At 37.3% G+C, this 23649-nt stretch overlaps 1 protein-coding gene across 17 annotated transcripts in view; it reads right to left on the bottom strand.

Moving 5' to 3' along the window:
* LOC105466141 (catenin alpha 3) overlaps nucleotides 1–23649 on the bottom strand; it is a 1883635-nt gene that overhangs the window by 1776838 nt on the left and 83148 nt on the right. For 11 of the 17 annotated variants that reach the window (XR_011607352.1, XR_011607354.1, XR_011607355.1 and 8 more), the window contains one exon: nucleotides 12298–12448. The exons of 4 other annotated variants lie outside the window; for them this stretch is intronic. Coding sequence is in view for 5 of the 13 variants with exons in the window: in XM_071068747.1 (XP_070924848.1) it covers nucleotides 12298–12448 (151 nt within the window). In the remaining 8 variants the exon portion in view is untranslated. Of the gene's footprint in view, nucleotides 1–3754; nucleotides 3901–12297; nucleotides 12449–23649 lie in introns of those variants that run through there. 2 more of the 17 variants (XM_011715120.3, XM_071068756.1) reach the window with 2 other exon arrangements.

Here is a 23649-nt window from a genome sequence, read left to right on the forward strand (position 1 = left end):
AAATACAAAAAATTAGCCGGGCGTGGTGCGGGCGCCTGTAGTCCCAGTTACTCAGGAAGCTGAGGCAGGAGAATGACATGAACCCGGGAGGCGGAGCTTGCGGTGAGCCGTGATCGTACCACTGCACTCCGGCCTGGGTGACAGAGCGAGACTCCGTCTCAAAAAAACAAAAAAAAAAGCTTGGAAGTTTCTTATAAAGTTAAACATATACCCATTCTATAACTCAGCAATTCCACTCCTTAAGTATTTAGCCAAGAGAAATAAACACTTATGTCCACATAGATACCTGTATGTAAACATTCATGGTGGCCTTATTCATAAGACAGTCATCCCCCCGAATCCTTGGGGGATATGTTCCAAGACCCCCAGTGGATGCTTGAAACCTGGGATAGTACCAAACCCTATAAATACTATGTTTTTTCCTATTCAACACACATCTAATAAAGTTTATAAATTAGGCACACTAAGAGATTAACAACAATGACATCATAAAATAGAACAATTTTAGCAATATATTGCAATAAAAGTTATGTGAATGTGCTCACTAATTCTCTTTCTCAAAATATCTTATTTTGTGTAATATTTTTGAACCATGGGTAACTGAAACTGCTAAAAGTGAAACCATGGATAAGAAGGGGCTACTGTAGTCAGAAACTAGAAACAACTCAAATTTTCACCTACAAGTGAATGGATAAACAATTTGTGACACAAGCATACCATCACATGCTATGCAAGAAGAAAGAATGAACCAAGTATACAGGCAACGATATGAACGAATATCAAAAGCATTTTGCTGAGTGAGAATCAGATATAAATAAGTACACACTATATGATTCCATTTATATAACATTTTTGAAAGGACAAAAATATAGGGACAGAAAACAGATTGCTAGTTGCCAGATGCCAACGGTTGATGTAATCAATTGACTGCAGAAGGGCACAAAGAAACTTTTTAGCATGTTGGGGATATTCTATTTGATTGTGGTGATGACGGTTCTATAACTGTATATGATTGTCAGATCTCATCAAACTAAACGTTAAAGGAGTGAATTTAATATGGTGTATAAAAATTATTTCTCAATAAATTTGACTTTTAAAAAATATCTTTTCTGTTCATCTCTTATCCACGTGGCACAGAAATATTTCTACATTATTTCATCCACTATATAATTACAAGTTTCCACTGATATCCTTTGGCTCCATGAGCTCTTTGTTAAGTTCTCTGAACTAATACTTTCAAAAGTTAATTCGCTCTTTCTAAGTGTCTTGGCCCTTCTTGTACATCTGTCAATTTACAGTATTTGGTGCCTAAACCCTACCTAACTTCTTAATAGTATTCATTCCCAGGCTTCACACCTGTGTGTCCAGGTTATTCTCAATGTCATCCTGGACATCTGATCAGTTATTTGTTATATATTTAATTTATAATTTTTCTGGCAAGAACTCTAAGTCAACCTATCTATGTGTTTACAGTACAAAACTATAAAAACAAGAGCTTTCAGTATTTGTCTGTTTTTGTACTGCTTTAAAAACAAAATCATTTCTTTTTTTTTTTTTTTTTTTTTTTTTTTGTTAAAGCTAGCTCAGATTTTATTTTGGACCCAAAAAAAAAAAAAAAAAAGCAATTGAATTGTTCTATAGCTGGAGGCATGGGCAAGGGTAGTCCCCAGGCAGTAAACTCTCCCACGGGTGGGCTGAGGGGCTAGGGCTGAGCCTCAGGTGGGTCTCCTGTTTCCTGTGCTCCTCTGCACAACGGCCTCCCTCCCGGGATCTGGGGCAGTCACAGGAGGGGCAGGCTGGGAGGGACTGCCGCAGCTGTTGACTTGGGCAGGACGTCAGAGGACTCAGACACCAGCTTCCCATCGCGGGTTTAGGTCTTCTTCACAACCACAGCCCTGGTGAATCATTTCTTATTGACCTTACTTTTAACAATGAATAAAAAAGAGCCAAGTGACTGTCCCTGGCTCATCATGATAATATCAGAAGACAACACTGAAAATCCTTAGCAAATTTTAACTACTACCCTCTTGTCTCTTTTCAATACTGCTGTATGACAGCAGCGAGTTTCTAAGTTAGTTCACTTAGACAAGCCCAGTGTAGTGAGTACAAGGCCCAGAGTACCAGAGTCTTCAACATAGTAGGTGTCTTGCGAGTATTTGAAGATGAAAGTACATTATAAAGTCCTGTCTCTGGTTTCCTTCTTTCTACTCAACAACTGTTTTTACCAGTTAGATCAATCCAGTTAATTTTGACCTTACAGAAGTTGAAATTCAAGTTAAATTTACTGCTAGATTAAAAGGGTGAAAAGAAGGAAAGTAGCTAATACCATTTACAACAATTTTTTTTTAAATACTAGGACTAGTATTCATATATTTATACAAAATTGCTAAATATATTTTATTTTAAACATTGTCTTGATCGTGTCTGTTCTAATATGTAGTTATTTTATCTTATTTAGATCACTCCGGTTGTTTCCAGAAAACTAAGCTTCCTTTAATCTCTCTTCTGAACTAACCAAATTTTTTTCTGAACACTTGAGGCCACATTTATGTTCACATAAGTTAGTGTGTGGGTTAAAAGGGTAGCAGTTCTTCATTATTTTTCACCAAAACGCAAGTGACATTTAAAGCATATTTAATATTCACAATCTAATATATTCTCCTCATTCCAGAGCCACCGAGGTAAGAGGAGGCAACTGGTTTGCATGAAACTCCACCATAAGATTTCTGAAACCCTGTATTTTCTCTCTTACCAATCCATAATACACCACAGTTATTGTTGAGAATTGCTGCATTTATTTTATTGTGTTTTCTTACTCCTGACTGTTTTATATCCCACACTTGTTTTCTTTCTTCTTTCACTCCACACTTAATTTATCCTATCTTGAATTTCATGCAGCCTTATAAACCACCTTAAATCCTTTCTCGAGCAAGGCAAGGAATAAATAAAGAGTCATTCTAGGTATCTGAAAAAGCAATCTTTTCTCATTTACCTTAGATAAAGCCTTACAACTTTAACTTCTTGCTGCCTCTTAGCTATGCTCTACCGTACTGAATATACAAGTATTGGAAATCATGAGTTTCTCCTTTTTTGCTTTACCAATTCTCTGTTTAAAAATATTTAAGTCTGCACACAGAAACTACAGGGAAAACAACTATGCACAACTTAAGTTTAAAAGCCCATAACAGCAATTAAATTGTTTGCACAAATAACCTACTTACTGTACAATTTTTGTGTCTAAAGTATGTAAAGTTTCGCGTGCCTTGCATACAGTTACTCAATCATTATAGTAATAGCTCAGTTACAGAGTAGGAGTTTTTAAATGAGCTGATGTAAGACTGCTATAGCTTGGGCATGGCACATGAGAATTTGTTTTAGTGCTATTTTTAAAACCACTAATAAACAGCAGACTCGAGCCTCTGCTCAATTGAATCTGCCTGAGTTGTGAAATTAAAAAATGTGTAAGAGAACCACATTTTTATCTAAATCTGAAATGCCTGCTAATATACTCGGAAAAGTAGACATTTAAAATTGGAGCTTTCATAAAATAGTCTAGAGTTTAGTGTTACTAAAAGGAAAATTAGTTATAAAAGTAAAAATTGTACAACATAATAGTTTCTATTCATCCCATTTTATAGAAATAATGTCCTTTCATTTCCCCCAAAGTTATCTAACCGAGCAACAGATAATCTATAATTACTAGGATTTGCCTTATAGCAAAGTTTGATTTTTAAAAGTTTGACACTCCACTCACCTACTGCAGGACAGAGTATTGCCCATATACAGATACTAAACCAATTGTCTAAGCAATTTCTTGTATTTAGAAATTCAGTGCCACTATCATGGCTCACAATTTGGCTTATGATGCATCTGTAAGCAAACAGCCTGACAAGCACCCTAGTGTATTTCAGGATGACTGACAGGACACAGTGGCCCAACCAAGAAGGGGGGATGGGTGCTCTTAAAGCAACATGCCAGTGAAGGGTAACATCAAACAGCAGAATCAGACCTGAAATTCTATTTTTCAGATTTACAACGAAATAATAATACATTATCCACTATCAACTTGTAAATACAACTTGCATGGTCATTATGTCCCCAAAACACTGTAAATCCCAAAGTAGAATTTTTGAGAATTTGTAAAAGTAGAAAGAAAAAATGTAAAACAGGCATGTTATATGATACTTCCCTGAAGTGATCAAGCTTTCAGGTTACTTAAGAATATGCCAGTTATTTTTAACAGAAATTAAATCAGGCTATCCACAGAAAAGCCATTCTTTCTTTTCCTTATAATATCAATTTTTATTTTAGATTCAGGGAGTACTTGCACAGGTTTGTTATATGAGTATACTACATGATACTGAGGTTTAGGTTATGATTGATCCCATCACCCAGGAAGTAGGCCTAGTGCCCAAAGAAAAGCAATTCTTATCTCACCTTCAGATATTTGTCAATAGCTCTTACAAAAGCAATTCAGGAATAACTAATGAAGGTAATTTAAATATCTTTAATTAATCCGAATTGTTATTGAGGATAGGGGCCAGAGATTCATGTATTTTTCCCCCTACTGCATTCCTTCCCTGTGACCTACTTCAAGATTAAAATATAGACCAAAAGATTAAGAAATTCCCATTATAGATATTTCTACATTAATTTCACTTTAGAAAACATTTAAGTAACATATTGGCTTCATTCTTCACATTTACAATTTTTCCTATATTATTTCACAATACTCTGCACTGCTCAATCTTTATAATAGAGCAATCATCCATATTTTAAAAACAAACAAAAAAGCCAAGTCACTCATTTTTAAACACAATCCCTCATTTAGCCAGTAGAGGGTATTATTAGATTCTGAAAGCCCACATATTGCACCCAATAACATGTATTTTTATACTTCAGCTAGGAACTGGGACACGTCATCTCGACTTTCCTTAGTAAATGCACTTGGAAATATCCCATTTTACTTTGCCCATATAAATTTGACTTTTAGAGCCCAGATTAATGTTTCTCATCTGTATCAGACTACCATTATTTCCTCCTCTATCTGCTCCATCAGCTGCATCCTCTGAAATAAAAGAAAAGCACTAGAAGACCAAGAAGTGGCAGAATTACCAAGAAGTAGCAGAACTGGGTTCAACCATCAGAAAGACTTTCCACAATCCTAAATTTTTCTGGGACAAACAAACAAACAACAATCTTACATAAAGATTCTAAACTCCATTAAAAAATCCAAAACAAATTCTGAAGAAAACAGAACTAAACTATAGGATAAAATCTCTCTTCAAAATCATATGATGTTTGCAACCTCTTTAACTCATATATCGTAATTGCCCTGTTTAATATTTGCTAAATTTTCATTATGTATTAGAAGCCACAGGCTAATTTTTTAAAATATATTTCCTGTTATTACAGCATTATTATATTTCTCATAAACATGCAGTATTATGACTAACAAAGTTCCCATATAATTTATAGGTTATTTATTTTATAACTTAACATTCAGTGTGGAAAGACATGGACAGCAATTTGCCTGATTTATTCTAAAAATAAAAATTTTACTATCTAATTAGCTAAAATCATTAACTCCCACAAATTTATCTTGGCTGAAGATAAAAAATGTTCTGTTTCTTTGATGCTATTATATCACAAACATCACGTTAACTATGGCAAAAGTGAAAAAACAAGTTCAAAGAGCAACCTCTTTTTTCATGCTCTGATTTGCCACTAATGACACATCCTCTATGCTAAAGTACTAAATTTTCCAAAGAGAAAATAAATGTTAATTCTCTCCCTCAATTGTCATTCAAAATAAGAAATTACAGGTTATTTTCCTTTAAAGGGGAATTCTGTTTCTAATAATAAAAACAAGTATTGGGTTCTCACTGAAAGAAACTGCTCTATAAGATCATTTCTCATACTCAAATGTGGTAGTTTCTTTCCTCATGTAATAACTAACAATAGCCATGTAAATATCACATTTTACATTTGGAAATAAAATAGATCCCTCTTAACTATATTCTTTCATGAAATGTTATATCTTCAATTTTCTAAACAGATATATTCGCTATAATATAAAATAGATACCTGGGCTTTTTTCTCAAATTAACTTATAGGATAAGCCACTATTCAGAAGAAAACTGAAAAGTCAGTTTTGTCAGTAATTTGCTTATCCTTTTTGCCAATCATCCACACATTTTGGAATATGTATATAAATAATTTTGTTGTTGTTATTTCTAGTTACCCACTTAATTCTACTTTACTTTTCAACTCTGAGTTTGGTACCTGACACAGGCTCTCCTGAACTATGTCTCACTCAATGGTTTTCAGTTTCCCTAGGTGCCTTAAGAACCTACATCTAAAGGCCATATTAGTCTCAATTCTATTTGTAGATTTAAAAAAAAATTAAGGATATTGTCCATCAGTGACAGATTGGATTAAGAAAATGTGGCACATATACACCATGGAATACTATGCAGCCATCAAAAAGGATGAGTTTGCGTCCTTTGTAGGGACATGGATGCAGCTGGAAACCATCATTCTTAGCAAACTATCACAAGAACAGAAAACCAAACACTGCATGTTCTCACTCATAGGTGGGAACTGAACAATAAGATCACTTGGACTCAGGAAGGGGAACATCACACACAGGGGCCTATCATGGGGAGGGGGGAGGGGGGAGGGATTGCATTGGGAGTTATACCTGATGTAAATGATGAGTTGATGGGTGCAGCACACCAACATGGCACAAGTATACATATGTAACAAACCTGCACGTTATGCACATGTACCCTACAACTTAAAGTATAATAATAATAAATAATTAATTAATTAATTAATTAATTTAAAAAAAAAGGATAATGCTTAGGGAGAGGGAGAGATTGAATAAGCAGTGAACAGATACGACTTACTTAAAATATTCCTTTTTACTTTTAGCAAAAATGCCTCCATACACTATATGCTCTATCTTAATTTTCAATATATTTTATATATACAGTAGTTCCCCCTTATAGACAACGTATGTGTTCCAAGACCCATAGTGAATTCTGGAAACCACAGATAGTTCTGAACCCTATATATGTTTTTCCTATACCTACAAACTGTGATAAACCTTAATTTATAAATTAGGCAAGAAATTAACAATAATAATTATAAAATAGAGCAATTATAACAATATGCCTGCATCAGAACTCTTGCACTTTGGGGCCAGACTGTGACAGTCCGTTTGAAAATCTAGATGGCCTCTAGGAATGACTAATGGGCAGGTAGCATATACAGCAGGACATGCTGGACAAAAAGATGATTCGTGTCCTGATTGAGACATAACAGAAAAGCACAAGATCTCATTGTGCTACTCAGAATGTACACATTTACAACTTGTGGATTGGTTATTTCTGGAATTTCCATTTCATATTTTCAGACCAGGGTTGACCTTGGGTATCCAATACCACAGAAAATGCAGCCACAGATAAGAGGCCTACTGTGTGTGTGTGTTTTTTGTTTTGTTTTGTTTTGTTTTGTTTTGTTTTGTTTGAGACGGAGTCTCACACTGTCGCCCGGGCTGGAGTGCAATGGCACGATCTCGGCTCACTGCAACCTCCGCCTCCTGGGTTCAAGTGATTCTCCTGCCTCAGCCTCCCAAGTAGCTGGGATTACAGGCACTCGCCACCACGCCCGGCTAATTTTTTGTATTTTTAATAGAGACGGGGTTTCACTATGTTAGCCAGGCTGGTCTCGAACTCCTGACCTTGTGATCTGCCCGCCTCGACCTCCCAAAGTGACTACTGTATTTCATTTATCTTCAAAACAACTTATTACTCCCCTAAATTACTTCAGTGGGCTCTTAGAATGTAATATTGACACCAGTTGACAGGTATAGTGCAAGCTCAGACTCTGACATAGGTTAGGTATGCTAAGTTTGAGGTGCAGTGGCATATGCAAATCGTTATGTCCCATGAGCAACTGGAAATGCAGAATCCATGAACTTTGGAGAAAAATTATGCCTACAGATACAGATATAGTAACCTATCCATCCATGTTACACTCTAATCCATAAGAGTAGATGAGCTCTTCCAAGATTAATTATAGAAGGAATAAGGCAGCCACCTTACAAAACAAATACAGTGGAGAATATGATGAGAAGAAATGTCATAATAAGAATAGTAAGAAATGCAAAACAAACTGGGTTCAAATTCAAACTCACTTTACCCTCTTTGGCCTTATCCACAATGACCCCAATTTACCCTGTTTTCCTGATGTAAAATGAGACCTATAAAACTTCTATGAAGAGTAATTACTTATAAAATTGCACACAGAATATAATGGAATACTAATTACCATGCCAAATAATTCATTTATCAATTATTGTTATTTTGTGGAAAGATACTTTTCTTTTTGTGAAATTCTGCTTTTCAAAACCAAAATGCCATTGAATTTTAGAGGGCTGCTGTGAAACACATCAAATAGATTGCCCCTCTGATTTTTAAATGGATAAAAACGATTATGTCCACACAGCTTTATTTAGTAAATTGAATCCATGTCACCAATGGAAGTCATCTATTCCATCCATGAAAATAATTTATAATTGGATAGCAAGAAAACATGGTACTAAAATGTAAGTATGTTTAGAGCTTCTTCCAAAGTTGCGACATGTTTAATAGGGAAAATTAAAGGGACATTAACACATATTAATAAATTGAGTATTTTTTTGGAAGAGTGGGTATAGGATGGTTAAAGATAGAATATTGAACTAAACACAAACAAATGACAATAAGAAAAAATAGAAACCTCTGTGTCTTGTTCCCACATAAGACTTATGGAGTTGTGCCAACCTGCTTCATTCCAGAGCAGAGAGTCACTCAGTCACTGAGGCTATATTAGAAAGAGAGAAAGGAAATCCTTTTCTCCCACACTCTCCGTTTCCAAAGATAATAACAGAAAACTAGAGAGTGATGGATTTCACTACTAAGCAGCCATGTCTATTTTACTCATGTCTTTCATTGACTCTCTAAGTCTAGTCTACTGATTTTGCACAATAGAACAAAAGAAATATATGCACAAAAACAAATAAAATCAATTTTGCAAAACTTGTAATATCCCTAAATTTTCCAAAATATAACTGCTGTAGTCACTAAATTAAAACTATAACATCATTGCTATTAGGTCATCAATTGTATTCAAAAGAATGAAGCTTATCACAGAGAAAGGTAAAATAATTAAATTCAGTCATAGAGCCAATGAATCACACTTCTTTTACTTCAAATGATAACCCTGCCAAATCAAACAGTCTGAGTAACCCCCACACACACATCCCAAGCCAATCCAATCCACTTTTTCCCCCCCGGGTCTTGGGTGCACAGAATCAGACTAACACAATCAGTCACAGTCCTCACTGGTGGACTAGTCCACGAAAAGCCTGTTTTATTTTTTGTTTTCATAGTCTATATTCCCTGTCCTCAGTTCTGTTCCCCTGTCTGCTTCTTATGGTAGTTAATGGGTACATTTCCAATTAAACTTCCATAACTTTTTTTACATACTCTATATATGTCTACAAGAATATATAACTTTATGTGTATGGATGTTTAAATTTACACAAATAATATTGTATTTCCCATCTCTTTCTACTTCTCTCTCTCTCTCTCTTTCTCTCTCTCTCTCTCTCTCTTTCTCTCTCTCTCTCTCTCTGTTTCATTGTGTGGTGTTTTGTTTTGTTTTGTTTTGTTTGGTCTTTCTATGTTGGACTATAAAGATGTAAACACTGAACATTTGCTCACTCAGCACATAGTCCCAACCTTGTTCTCCCTTATGTTTCACTGCTATGGAAGCAGGACATTTGATTTCCCAGCCTTCTTTGCAACTCAGAATGGCATGTGAAAGAATTCTGGCCAATGAGACGGTAAGCTTTTGCTGTCCCTATCAAAAGGACATCAGCGCCCTTGCCATGCCTTCCTTAACCTGACTGTGGTAAGGTGCCTAGAAATAAAACAATCTTACTGCAAAGCTGAAGAGGAAGGATGACAGAGTAGAACTATAGAAAGAACTTGGGCCCTTGATGACATCCGTTATTAACTTCTTACCTCCAGACTTCTTATTTGATAAAAATGAGTTCCTAACTAATATAATAGATTTAGTTTGTTCCTTTATTTTCCATTGTATAGCATTTTGTCGCATGCATTTATAACTATATTTTGTGTCCATATCACTAATCAAGCACATTTCGGTAATAGCCAACTCTTTGCTATAGGAAACAATGCTGTAATAAACATTCTCATACATGTCTCTTTGTGTGCCTATGCAAGAGTCCATTCTGTTATAGGCTAAATTGTATCTCCTCAAAATTCCTGTGTTGAAGTCCTAAGCCCTAGTACCTCACTCAGAATACGACCGTATTTGGAGATAGGTCCGTTAAAGAGGTGATTAGGTTAAAATGAGGCTGTCAGGATGGACCCTAATTCAATCTTACTGGTGTCCTTATAAGAAGAGGAAATTAGGACACAGAGAAGAAAGGACATCAGGAATGTGCACATAGAGGGGTGACCATGTGAGGAAGGTGGTCATCTGCAAGCCAAGGAAAGAGGCCTCAGAAGAAACCGAACCTGCCAACACCTTGATCTTGGACTTATAGCCTCCAGAATTGTGGAAAAATAAATTTCTCTTGCTTGAAGATCCCAGTCTGTGGTATTTTACTCTGGCAGTCCTAGCAAACTAATACAATTCAGAAGTAGAATTTCTGGGTCAGAATGTGAGTATTCAGTTTCAATAAATATTGTCAAATTGGTCTCCAAAACACACCACAGCAGAGAATGTAGGTTCACATGTCCCTACCTCCTCACCAATACAAGATATTACATGACATTTTAACTCCCACCAACATGGGACATGCAAAGCAGATATCACTATTTTGATTTGCACTTCTGATTACCAGTGTAAATGCTAATCTCTTTTTAGTTGATTAGTCAGCCATTCAAATATCCTTTCTATAAATTCCTTACTTGTATTCTTCACCTGTTTTTCTCCTAGGTTGCCTGTTCATTTCCTTACTTATTTCAAAGAATTCCCTATATATTGAAAATGTAATCTTTTGTCAGTAATATTCCTTGAAAATATCCTCTCCCTCCTTCGTACGTCCCTCTTTGTCTAGGATACCTTCCCTTGAACATTCTACCATCTGTAGATGAAAGTTTCATTTTCTTCATAGCCTTACACATTCTAGGTTATTGCCATACATTAATATTTACCAATTTAATGAGTATGATAAAGTATCCTATGTTGTTTTAATGTGTCTTTACCCAGTAACTAGTGAAGAAAACTAAGTTTCTTTTGACTTATTTATGGGTCATTCTAATTTTCTTTTCTGTGAATTACCTTTTCACATACCATTGACCCTATTGGATTGTTCCTTTTTTGATTGTTTATCTCTTCCTTATTAATTTTTTGGAGTTTTTAATAAAATCTTACGATAAATGACTTTTGTTAAATGGTGTATGAGTCAACTATTTTGACAATAACACCATATAAAAAAACCACCACTGAGGTTTAGAACTCAGTGGCCTAAGAAAACGTTTATTCTTTCTTGTGGATTTTCAGGTTGGCTAAAGATTGGCTAATTCAGAATGGACCTGGCTTAGCTTGCCCCAAGCTATAGTTTTAGGATCCAGATCTGCTCCACATTTTTCTCATCCTCCTTGGACAAGTAGGCCACTTGGAGCATATTCTTCTCATGAACAGAAACACAAGACGGGCAAATGGAAACATTCAGTACCTCTTAAGGTGAAGGCTCCAAGTTGGCACTCTGCCTTTTCTGCCCACATTCTAATGGGCAAAGCAAGTCATATGGCCAAGTCTAACTTTTCTGCCCACATTCCAATAGGCAAAGCAAGTCATATGGCCAAGTCTAACATTAATGGAGCAGGGAAATACACTCTGCCTCTAGTAGGAAGAATTGCAAAGTCACATGGCAAAGGGGATGGATATAGGGAGCCAGAGGATTGGGAAACCATGTGATCCACTTTATATGGATGAATGTAAACATACCCTGTCAATTGGTAGTTTTTGTTTCTTTTTATTGTTTTTTCAGTCTTTCAATTAATTAATTTTTGCGTTAATGTAATAATTTCAGTATTTTACTTTATGGCTATGTTTTGAGTGTCTTATTTAAGAAATTATGTCCAGACCGTGCGCAGTGGCTCACGCCTGTAATCCCAGCACTTTGGGAGGCTGAGGTGGGTGGATCACAAGGTCAGGAGATAGAGACCATCCTGGCTAACACGGTGAAACCCCGTCTCTACTAAAACTTACAAAAAATTAGCCGGGCGCGGTGGTAGGTGCCTGTAGTCCCAGCTACTCGGGAGGCTGAGGCAGGAGAATGGCGTGAACCCGGGAGGCGAGCTTGCAGTGAGCCGAGATCGCGCCACTGCACTCCAGCCTGGGCGACAGAGCAAGATTCCGTCTAAAAAAAAAGAAAGAAAGAAAGAAATTATGTCCTATCCTAAGATCATAAATAATTTTCCTCTAGAATGCAATCATAGGGATCAATAACCAATATATTTTGAATTAACATATGCCTAAATGTAAGATTATATCATATAAACTAAAGGCTGAGGTACCTAAGTTAAGTAATCAAAGTTAAAAATATTTACCCAAGGATGACTACTTATTTCAGGTAAATTTTTGAGCTTGGTCTTTAAAATATATTAATGATACAGGCTGGCAGAGAAGAGAAAGACCCAGGAATTAAAAGAAATCACAAAACTTGATTGTCTTTTATAAACAGATCTTTATTAATCTAAGCAATATAGGTATATTCAAAAATGCAAAGCACAAGAACACAGAAAAATATATACAGTCTTCTGAGGTCATGCCATTGGAAAAGGAAAAAAGAAACTTTCACAGAACTGAACAATTATAAAATGATATATGTTATGATGTCATATTTGTAAAATATATGTGTATATATGGTAATAGCAGGGTCGACTTCAACAGTTTTGGGTAAAAATGAGGTCATTCCTATTAATTTTTCAAGCTAAAATCACTTCCCAGTTGCCAGACTGGCAGGGAATCCAGTATCTCTCTTGTCTCTCAAATTGTTCAGGAACTCTGGGGGTGTCTCCATTCACATGCCACAAAGAAAGAAAACCAGAGACGTGGATTAGAATACAAGTGGGCTCTTTTGAAGGATGCTGGTGTTCTGTTCCTGGCACACAGTTTACTGATGGAAGCTGACTCCCCATAGTCCAGTGAGACCCTTTCTCCTGCTGCACTCTTGCTGTTGCTGCTGTGGATCCTGTGAGAGGTCACAATGATTTAAGACAAGCATACTATTCCTGCATATGTATGGCACAGAACCCATGCCTTCAACGTTTTAATTTACCAAGCCTAGTGACTGAGTCAGGAGGACCTTCCAGTCAGTTACACATGTGCCAGAAACAAACCCCTCTAGGGTAACATAGGCCACGAGGGGGATTCTAGTTTAAGGGTCTTTGGTGTTCTTTCTCACTAGCAAATTTTAATCAGGACTAATTTGATGCAGGGGTCAGGGGAACTCTTCCTAACAACAGATACATTGTAAAAGGAAAGAGTCCAGGTCTGCAGTCTTCTCATGTTTGAAGGCTCCCAGACTCTACAAATTTCTTCCAGTCTCCCCAGTGTTGACCAGCGCTGCAGCTGAAATAAGACTAGAAAGGGCAAGCTTTGTCAAGTTAGAAAAAGACCCTTTTACACTAGTATCAGAGACACAAAAGGATAAGGATCTCATTGATAATTTCCAAACACTGGAGGAAATTTTCCCTTACCTTAAGGTTCACAGATAAAATATGAAATGCCCACTTTGAATTTCAGATAAACAAAGAATAATTTTCTGGCATAAGTATGTCCTATGCATTATTTGGGACATACTTACACACACACGCCTGCACACACACACATATTTGTTGTTTCCTTAAAATTTAAATCAAGAGTGTGTCCTGTATTTTTATTTACTAAATCTGGTCACTTTACCTTATCTACTTCATGAATTACAAACGGAGGAAAAAGGGAGCTGAAACTCACTTGTGCCTAAATTTTCAACAGCACAGAGTCAGACCCTCACATCTCAGCCATGTAGCCTCACATCCTATCAAAGACTTGGGGCTGACACAACCAATCAAAAAGTCAGCTTGCACTTCCTTACTTCAAAGAAGCTGCTTTTCAGGTAGCCAGAGGTGTTTCCTAGCCACCTCCTAGCAACACATTTCTAACTACACTCAGCCAGAAGACTTTGAGTCCCAGAAATGCAGCACAGGATGAGAGAGGACAAGGAAAGAATGACATATTGTACTCTGGTATGAGAAAGCCCCAACAGAGAAGGCAGACACAAGAAAAATGCAGGCAAAAGGGTGCTCTGGAGATTAGGTTTTATGTATCTCTTTTAGAAAGGTGAATCAAATTGCTTCAAATTATCTCGGGTTAAATTCACCTCCAAGTAGAGGAACAAATAATACAAATAAGAAAAGAGTTGCCCCAATGGAAATGTACCTCATGTAGCCCAGAAACTTAACAAGATACTTGGCCTTCACTTTTACGATTTGAGAGAATAATTCTGTAGAATCAAAACTAATAGTGATGGAGCTCAAAGGCTACACATACCTCATTTACGACAAACACCAGGACTAAATATAAATCTTAAGCATTTCAAAAATAATAGAAAAAAAACAAAATTTAAAAATTGTGTAACACAAAAGAGGAAGACGCTTTCTTAAAGATGTAAGGGAAAATTATCTCCAAGACAAAAGAAAATTTAGAATACATCTCTTCTGTGTTCTCGGTGAAATACCCAAAAATATAAATTCTAGGAAAGAAGTCACGGAAAGGCTAAAAAGAAAAGAAAGTTGACTGAAGTGACAGGTCAAGATAAAAAGAGACCTGGCAAAGATGTAAACATCCAAGAATCTGGCAAAGCAAAAGACAATAAAGTAATTAAAATCTGAAGCATTCCTCTCCTTTATCTCCTGCCTCTCTACCAGCAGAGGGCAAAAGAAGCAAAGAATGGAACTGCTACCCTGGATTTAATTATTACCAACAAAGAATGATACGTTAGGGAAGTGAAAGTGACAGGAACCTTGGGGAAAATTGAACATAGAGTTCATTACGGTGAAGAAAGAAAACACAAAGCAAAGTAAGACAAGTATCTTAGACTGCTTAGCAGTTGAGAGAAAATAGAAGAATGTCCCAGAGCCACAGACTTTAAATGAAAAATAGGTCAAAAAACTTAAGCCATTACTACATCACACAGATGGCATACAAGGAGCTTTCTAAAAAGCTGAGATGTTTAAAGAACACACAAAAGAAGAAGGAAGAGGGTAAAGGTTAGGAAGAACACATCATTGTAGTATTGGTCTGTTAGAAAAGTGGTGTAACCCTAGGATGAGCGAAGACTTAAACAACACAAAAACTTTTACAGTTGTGTTTGAGGATGGAAGGACAAAAAAGGTACAAGTCCCCTCCTCCCCCAGGCAGATTTCATATTAACAAGCAATAGAGAGAAAACAAAATGACAACATTTTTACTTTGCTTTCATCTTGTCTCCCAAGGAGAATGGTCTTTAAAATGAAAAGATTATACCAACAATATGGAGAGGAAATTGATAAACAAGAAAGGAGAAAAGATAGCAAGAGAATGCTTAACAATTTAGATAAATGCCCATTGCTGGGTATATTCTATTAAAGTAGGGTTTCTCATCTTCAGTACTATTGACATTTGAGGCTGGATAACTCTTTATGGTGCAGGGCTTTCCTGTGTGTTGTAAAATGTTTAGCAGCATCCGTGGCCTCTACCCACTAGATGCCAAAACAACCTGCCCCCCAGTTATGACAGCCAAAAATGTCTCCAGACATTGCCAAATGTCCTCTGGGAAGCAAAAGCACCCTGAGTTGAGAACCAGTATTTTACAGGGCACTGAAAAACACGTACATATTATCACAGAATTCTTGCTGGCATTTGGCATAATAATGGAAAATGAGAGTGGTAACAGCATATTGGGAATTGACAAATGTTTTCCATATATCAGAAAAGTAGAATTTAAAAAGTAAAACCAAATTCTACCTTGGTCTCTAGAAAAGTATAAAAATATTATTAATTAGAAAAGAGAACAATGATTTTTTTGCTACCTTGGTATATGTTCATTAAGAGCCACTCATACTAAACTAACTTAATTTTCTTCGTTTTTTAAAAAAAATCATTGCTAAAAAGATAAAATTGGTATTTTGTGAAATATTCTTTGCCAAGATAAAGAAATGTGAGCTATCTCATACACTGTTGGTCAAAGTGAATATTGGTAAAATCTCTGTGAAAAGCATGCTGGCAGTATCCATAAAATTTTATATGCACAAATTCTTGAACAAAGTAATGCCACTTCTAGGGATCTGAACATACGTACAAAGATGTATATCACGAACTGCAGAATTGTTTGTAGCAACAAAAGGGAGAAACAACCTAAATGTGCATCAGTAACGGACTAGTTAAATAAACTGTCATATATTCTTTCATTGGTGTGACTTGTAATTATTATTAGAGGGTCAGAAAAGCCTTAAAAAATACATAGAGTCTAATTGGACATCAGTTGAGTAACAGTAGGAGAGATACTATAAATATTTAACAACCAGCATGGCTCAGGCCCCAAGCAATCAGAGCTTAACCTGGAGCTGTCCTGGAAGCCTCATCCTTTGCCAAGTGTTTACCTTTCAGTTGCTGGGTCTAGAAAAGGTCCAGGGGGTCTCAAGCAGAGGTAAAGTGAAAGAAAATCACTAGTAAGGGTAAGGAAGAAGTACAAAAATATTTCATATTTTAACAATTTGTATGGCCTTACTAGGGAATATCAGTCCTTACTAACAGATAAAACAACATTAAAATAATTCAGAATAACATGGAGCAATAAATTGACTGACTGAAATAGAACCCAGATTTCACCAATCAAACATGGCTTGGGTGAGATTTTAGAAGGTCACAGGAATCAGATCCTTCCAGGAAAGCTGTGATGGGGCTTCCAGTGTCCAGCCCAAAAGCACCAAATGGTAGAAACCAGTACTTCTGTATCACTGTCCAATCATCCCAGCTGCATTGTTTTTGACTGTTTCTCTGGCTTTCCTGGAGAATCTATGAACTGCCTAATGTCATTTATGAAACTCTTGTTGCTTAAACCAGCTAAAGTAGAGTTTAGTTATAATCAAAAACCCTGGCTAAGATACCCTTTACTTAAATAAATGTACATATATAACTTTTGTATTTTAAAAAAGTTAATTTTTATAAATGACATTTTAAAAGCAAATGTGGGCAGATTAGTTACGGAGCTGAGGAAACACCTAGTTAAAGAAATAAATCCAAAAGAGCAGTATAGAGATCTAGATCCCAAAAGCCCATCTGAATATTAGCTGTGTATCAACCACCAGAGAGGCACTTCTTAAAAATACAAATGTGGACCCAAATCAACGGCTCACTTTCTTACAAGTAATAACTAATTTTAAAATATGATGGAAGGGAACAGATCATTTATGATACCAATCGAAATTTTTTAAATACTGATATGAAAACAACTTTAAAACTCTACTGAGGGTCATAAAAGAAGAATTACGTAAACTAAAAAGTGATGTATAGGCAAATTGAACATTACAAAAGTGTTAATTCTCCCTGTTGAATGTCCACAGACCACATAAGAACTTGATAAAATGTTAAAATCCATCTAGAAATAAATATTATGTGATTACATCTAGGAAAATCCTGAAAGGACAGAAAAAAATATGGAAAAGGATTATTCCTTCCAGTTATTAAAACATATTATGAAATGAAGTTATTTAAAAAGTAGGGATTGGAAAAAATAGGAACAAATATTAATAGAAAAGGAAAGACAGCTGAGAAATGTACTCTAATATAAACTTAGCTTATGATAAATATGGCTTTTCAAATTATCAGGAAAAAGGGTGATTCTTAAATAAATTATAATGGATCAAATGAATAAACATTTAGGAGAAAAATTTAAAATAAAGCTTACTCCCTGCTCACTCTTTTGCCCAAATTCAATTACAGATGTAGCAAGAATTTTAAAGTTCTGAAAGTATGAATATATAAGTTTATGTATAATAAATTTATAATAACTAAATGGAAATGTTTATGTATAATACATTTTTAAGTATGTACAATAAATTTATAATAATTAAGCAGAAAGCCCTTTCTAAGAAAAACTCAAAACCCAGAAGCTACAAAGGAAGAGGTTTAAAATTTTGACTACAAAAATATTTTGTTTTCTATATAATTCAAAAATAAAACAAAAGTCAAAAAATAAACAACAAATTATGGAGAAATACCTGGAACATATTAAACAGGCAAAAAGCTAATTTTCTTAATTTACTATGGTGGGATAAAAAGAACTCAGTCAGGCGTAGTGGCTCACGCCTGTAATCCCAGCACTCTGGGAGGTCGAGGCAGGTGGATCATGAGGTCACAAGACCAAGACCATCCTGGCTAACACGGTAAAACCCCATCTCTACTAAAAATTTAAAAAAAAAAAAATTTAGCCGGGCATGGTGGTGGGTGCCTGTAGTCCCAGCTACTCAGGAGGCTGAGGCAGGAGAATGGCGTGAACATGGGAGGTGGAGCTTGCAGTGAGCTGAGAAGGTGGCACTGCACTCTAGCCTGGGCGACACAGTGAGACTCCACCTCAAAAAAAAAAAAAAAAAAAAAAAACTCAATAGAAAAAAATTGGGCGAGGATTTGTAAAGCCAATTTATGTAAAAAGAAGGGCAATGGGCTATTAAGTACTTAGAAATTGTTCAATTGTACTCATAATTAATTAAATGCAAATCAAATAAACCAAGATATTATTTTCACCAAGCAGCCAAAATTGAAAATTTTTGATATGGTATCATCTGTGCTGGTTAAGTATTGGGAACACAAGCTCTCAGTATACACTGTTGAAGGGGTGTAAACTGACATGAACTTCTGGAAGAGAAATATGACAAGATCTCTTAAATTATAAATTATGCATACTCTTTAATGACTTGAATATTTCCAATTAAATGTAATACTTATGAAATTTTAAAACAAACATTCCCATTGATACAGTAATTCCACTTCCATGAATATTTCCTAAGTATACACTCAAAAAGTACACCAGGATATATGAACAAGAATATTCATTGCACACAGCAACATGACAAAACAAACAAAAAATACTGAAAACTACAAACATGTCCATCCATTCAGAATAGGCTAAATAAATTCTGTTACATACATAGAGTAAAACACAACAAAGCTGCTGGAAATAATGAGGCAGTTCTATTAGAACTGCTATGCATCTGTCTTAACCAAATACAACTGTCTTAAGCAGGAAGAAGATACAAGATCAAGCTGCATAACGTTATGCCTTTTTTCCTTGACCCAAATTAGGGTTCTGTCATTTAGCAAGCAGAGGAGAATACATGGATATTTCATAGGCAACCAACAGTGTCTATCATAGACTATTTGATTCTTAAAAGTAAGATTCCTTTGTAATCCCACATTGGGAAAATAAAAACTGCAGAATCTAACAGAAAAGCAAGTTAATCCTGCAAATTCCCATGAAAACATGACCCATGAGCTTCAGCCCTGGACCAAGACAGAATCCAGGATCCCTTCTGGAGAATCTCAGAGAAGTTGGTTTATTTATTACTCTCTCTTCACCCCCATCCACAAAAACACACACATTAGAAAGGAAACATCAAGAAGACAGGGTCTATTTTTGGTTCACTGGTATTTATCCCCAGACTAAGAATTACGTCTGGCACACAAGTCATCTAGAATGAATGAATGAATTCCAAACCAACATTAGAGTAGAGCGTAGCCCTTTGGCAATCCTGTCTCTCAGTTATTCTATGGGATCCTCAATGAGCTAACTCTGGGCCTCTTTGAACTGATGCCACCTCTAGAGGCCAACTGAGAATTGATAATTCATTTATTACCCAGTTAATTGTATACCTTCATCCCAATTCTCTGCCTTCATGCATATAGGTAAGCGTGTGTCCAGAATGGTTCCTTCCAGGTTCTTGGTCTCGCTGACTTCAAGAATGAAGCCATGGACCCTCACGATGAGTGTTACACTCTTAAAAATGTGTGTCCAGAGTTCGTTCCTTTAGATGTTCAGATGTGTCCAGAGTTTCTTCCTTCCGGTGGGTTCATGGTCTTGCTGACTTCAGGAGTGAAGCCACAGACCTTCGCAGTGAGTGTTACAGCTCTTAAAGGCTCCATGTCCAGAGTTGTTTGTTCCTCCCAGTGGGTTCATGGTCTGCTGACTTCAGCAATGAAGCCACAAACCGTTCTGGTGAGTGTTACAGCTCATAAAGGTAATGCGAATCCAAAGAGTGAGCAGCAGCAAGATTTATGGGGAAGAGCGAAAGAACAAAGCTTCCACCGTGTGGAAGGGGCCCCGAGCAGGTTGCCGCTGCAGTTTCAGGTGGCCAACTTTTATTCCCTTATTTGGCCCCACCCACGTCCTGCTGATTGGTCCATTTTACAGAGCGCTGACTAGTCCGTTTTACTGAATGCTGATTGGTCTGTTTTTACAGAGTGCTGATTGGTGCATTTACAAACCTTTAGCTAGACACAGAGCGCTGACTGGTGTGTTTACAATCCTTTAGCTAGACAGAAAGTTCTCCAAGTCCCCACCTGACCCAGAAGCCCAGCTGGCTTCACCTCTCAATCCCCACTCTAAACAGGACACCTCAACTACTGTTAGGAATTGGGCGATGACCATTCTAGCTACTTCCTGCTGGACAGGGACGAATAAGGGGCCCGCCCTGCAGTTGTACTGTCCTCCAGAGGGGAACTCTTTAGGCCACTGAAAGGGCCAGCGGGTCACTCCAGGGGTCCACAGTAGAAGTTGTTAGTTGAGCTCATTTGGGGTTCCATTTGGAAGACCATCTGTAGCTTGATGGCCTCGATTCTAGAGGAAACAAATTTGACAAGGAGTTTAAAAATACAAGGCCCGAAGGCAAGTAATAGCAAGATGGCTGGCACGGGACCTAGAAAGGGGAGAAGTCACGTTGCCCAACTCCAGAGGTTGGTATAAGAGTTTGAAAGGTGCTGACTGATTTCAGAAGCCGTTTCCTGTAAACGCCAGGTGGCATCTCATACTATCCCTGACTGGTTAGTGTAAAAGCAACACTCTTCCCCTAAGAAGGTGCAAAGTCCTCCTTTCTCAGCATTGAGGAGGTCTAGGCCTCAGGGGTTTTGAAGAGTCACTGCTGCCAAAGAGTCTATTTGGGATTGTAGAGTAAGGATAGATTTGTTATTTCTTGCAAACTGTCTGAGAAATCCTTTGAGAGTGTGTGGTAGTAGGATAATACATGTTACACTGTTAACTTTTAGCAAATTTTACCTTTGTTGAAAACCTTGTAAGTTTTGGACTTTAATTATTATTTGCTATGTATAAAACTTCATTCAGTCCTTATTAACTTAGAATTCGTATAGATGGCTCCTTTCTGATTCTGTAAGTACTTTAAGGTTTAGCTGAGTGCAAACAGCTGGCATGCTTGAGCAGACAAATTATTAGGCAATTTTCCTAACTCTGCTTCTACAAGAGTTTCCTTATCACTTATTGAATACCCATTGTGTCTTTTTCCCTTAATCATCTAGGAGGAACCATCTATCGTCCTGTCCTGAAGGGAGTTCCTCCTAGGTCTGGCCAGATCTTTGTATGATAATTAATTACAAATTAGATCCCCTGTTAGGATACCTGCTGGGTTAAGGATTTTTGGTAAGAATGCTGTGGGTTGTCAGAGGCCTCAGTGCTTTCGGGCTATGCCCTTGTTTACACTGACAATAAGGTGGTATTGGATGTCATAGGGCTACAGAGAAGACCTTCAATTATCAATTATAGGTTTCAAATCTACCCTGGCTTTTAAAGGAATAGGGTACACCGCTTTTTCTTTACTACTTCTATCTCTCTCTTTCTCCCTTTTTGACTTCTTGTCTCTCTCTTTCTCTCTTTCTCTGACTCCCTTTTTCTCTTCCTCTCTTTCCTTTTTTGACTTTCTGTCTCTCTGTCTCTTCCTCTCTCTCTCTGTCTGACTCCTTTGTCTCTGTCTCTTCCTCTGTCTCCTTCTCTTTGTCTCTCCATTTCTTCCTCTCTTTCCTTCTGTCTTTGACTTTCTCTCTCTCTTTCTCTCTCTCTGTCTTTCCTCTCTGCTGGTTTTGGCAGTATAAGACTGCCACCTCCTTGGGTTTTTGCACTGTGTGCAATAACTCCATGGTTTCCTTGTGATATTTAACGGGGGTTCCCCCAGAGGTTGGAACTCCCTTTCTTTCCATATTGCAGCATGGGCATGTAGGATTAGATAAGCATACTTGCTATCTTTATATACATTTATTCTTCTTCCCTTTCCCAGTTCTAAGGCTTGGGTAAGTGCCACTAGTTCTGCTAAATGGGCGCTGGTCCCTGGGGGAAGAGGCTTACTTTCAAATACTGTTACTATGGCATAACCTGCCCTTTATATCCCATTCTCCACAAATGAACTTTCATCGGTATATAGGTTAAGGTCAGGATTAGCTAAGGGGACTTCTAAGAGATCACCTCAGGTGGCATAAGTCTGGACTATAACCTGTTGGCAGTCATGCTTGACCAGCTCCCCATCCTCTGGTAGAAAAGCGGCAGGGCTGAGGGCTGCACATGTACACACTTGAAGCACTGGTCCCTCAAGGAGTAGTGCCTGGTATCTAAGCAGGTGGTTGTCTGATAGCCATAAACTTCCTTTGGCACCTAGTATGCCATTTACATCATGAGTAGTCCAGACAGTGAGATCCTTTCCTTGTATTACTTTGATAGCCTCTGACACTAAGACAGCTACTGCCACAACTACCTGTAAACAGTGAGGCCAGTCTTTTGCTACTATATCAATTTCCTTACTTAGGTATGCCACTGGTTGTGGGGTTGCCCCACGAGTCTAAGGACCCCAAGATTTATTCCTGCTCTCTCTATCATGTATAAATAAAAGTTTCATCCTGTGGGAAGGCTTAAGGCTGGAACTTTAGTTTGTTCCTTCCAATGCCCAGACTTCAGGGTTGATTCCCTCCTCAAGCAAGGGACAACAAAGGGGTAACATGTTCCCCATATTCATAGATAATAGCTCCAGCTTTGGCTAATATGTCCCTCCCTAATAAGGGTGTGGGACTTTCAGGCATAACAAGAAAGGCATGTGAAAAGAGCAAAGTCTCACAATTACAACTGAGGAGGTGGGAGAAATACCTGGTTACAGGCCATCCCAGGATTCCTCAGATGGTAACAGACCTTCAGGACAGCTGTCTGGGACAGGAGATTAATGCTGAGAAGGCTGTGCCAGTGTCCAGAGGAAGTCAACTTCCTGGCCCTCAATGGTTAAACGTACCCGGGGCTCAGTGAGGGTGATGACATGAGCTGGCACTTGCCCCAGGCACCCTCAGTCCTGTTGTTGGATCATCTGGTTGGGGGCTTCTGGCCCAAAGAATCATTGCACTCTGGGGCAGTAGGCCTTCCAGTGATTGCCTCAGCATAGTGCACATGGGTGAGGGGGCAGCTTGTTTCTCATAGAACAATCTTTTTTAAAGTGTCCTTGCAAACCACACTGATAACAAGCTTTACCAGGTGATTGCCCTACTCCATTTTCTGTCCTC

This window comes from Macaca nemestrina, chromosome 9 (genome assembly GCF_043159975.1).
Source record: "Macaca nemestrina isolate mMacNem1 chromosome 9, mMacNem.hap1, whole genome shotgun sequence".
Taxonomy (NCBI): domain Eukaryota; kingdom Metazoa; phylum Chordata; class Mammalia; order Primates; family Cercopithecidae; genus Macaca; species Macaca nemestrina.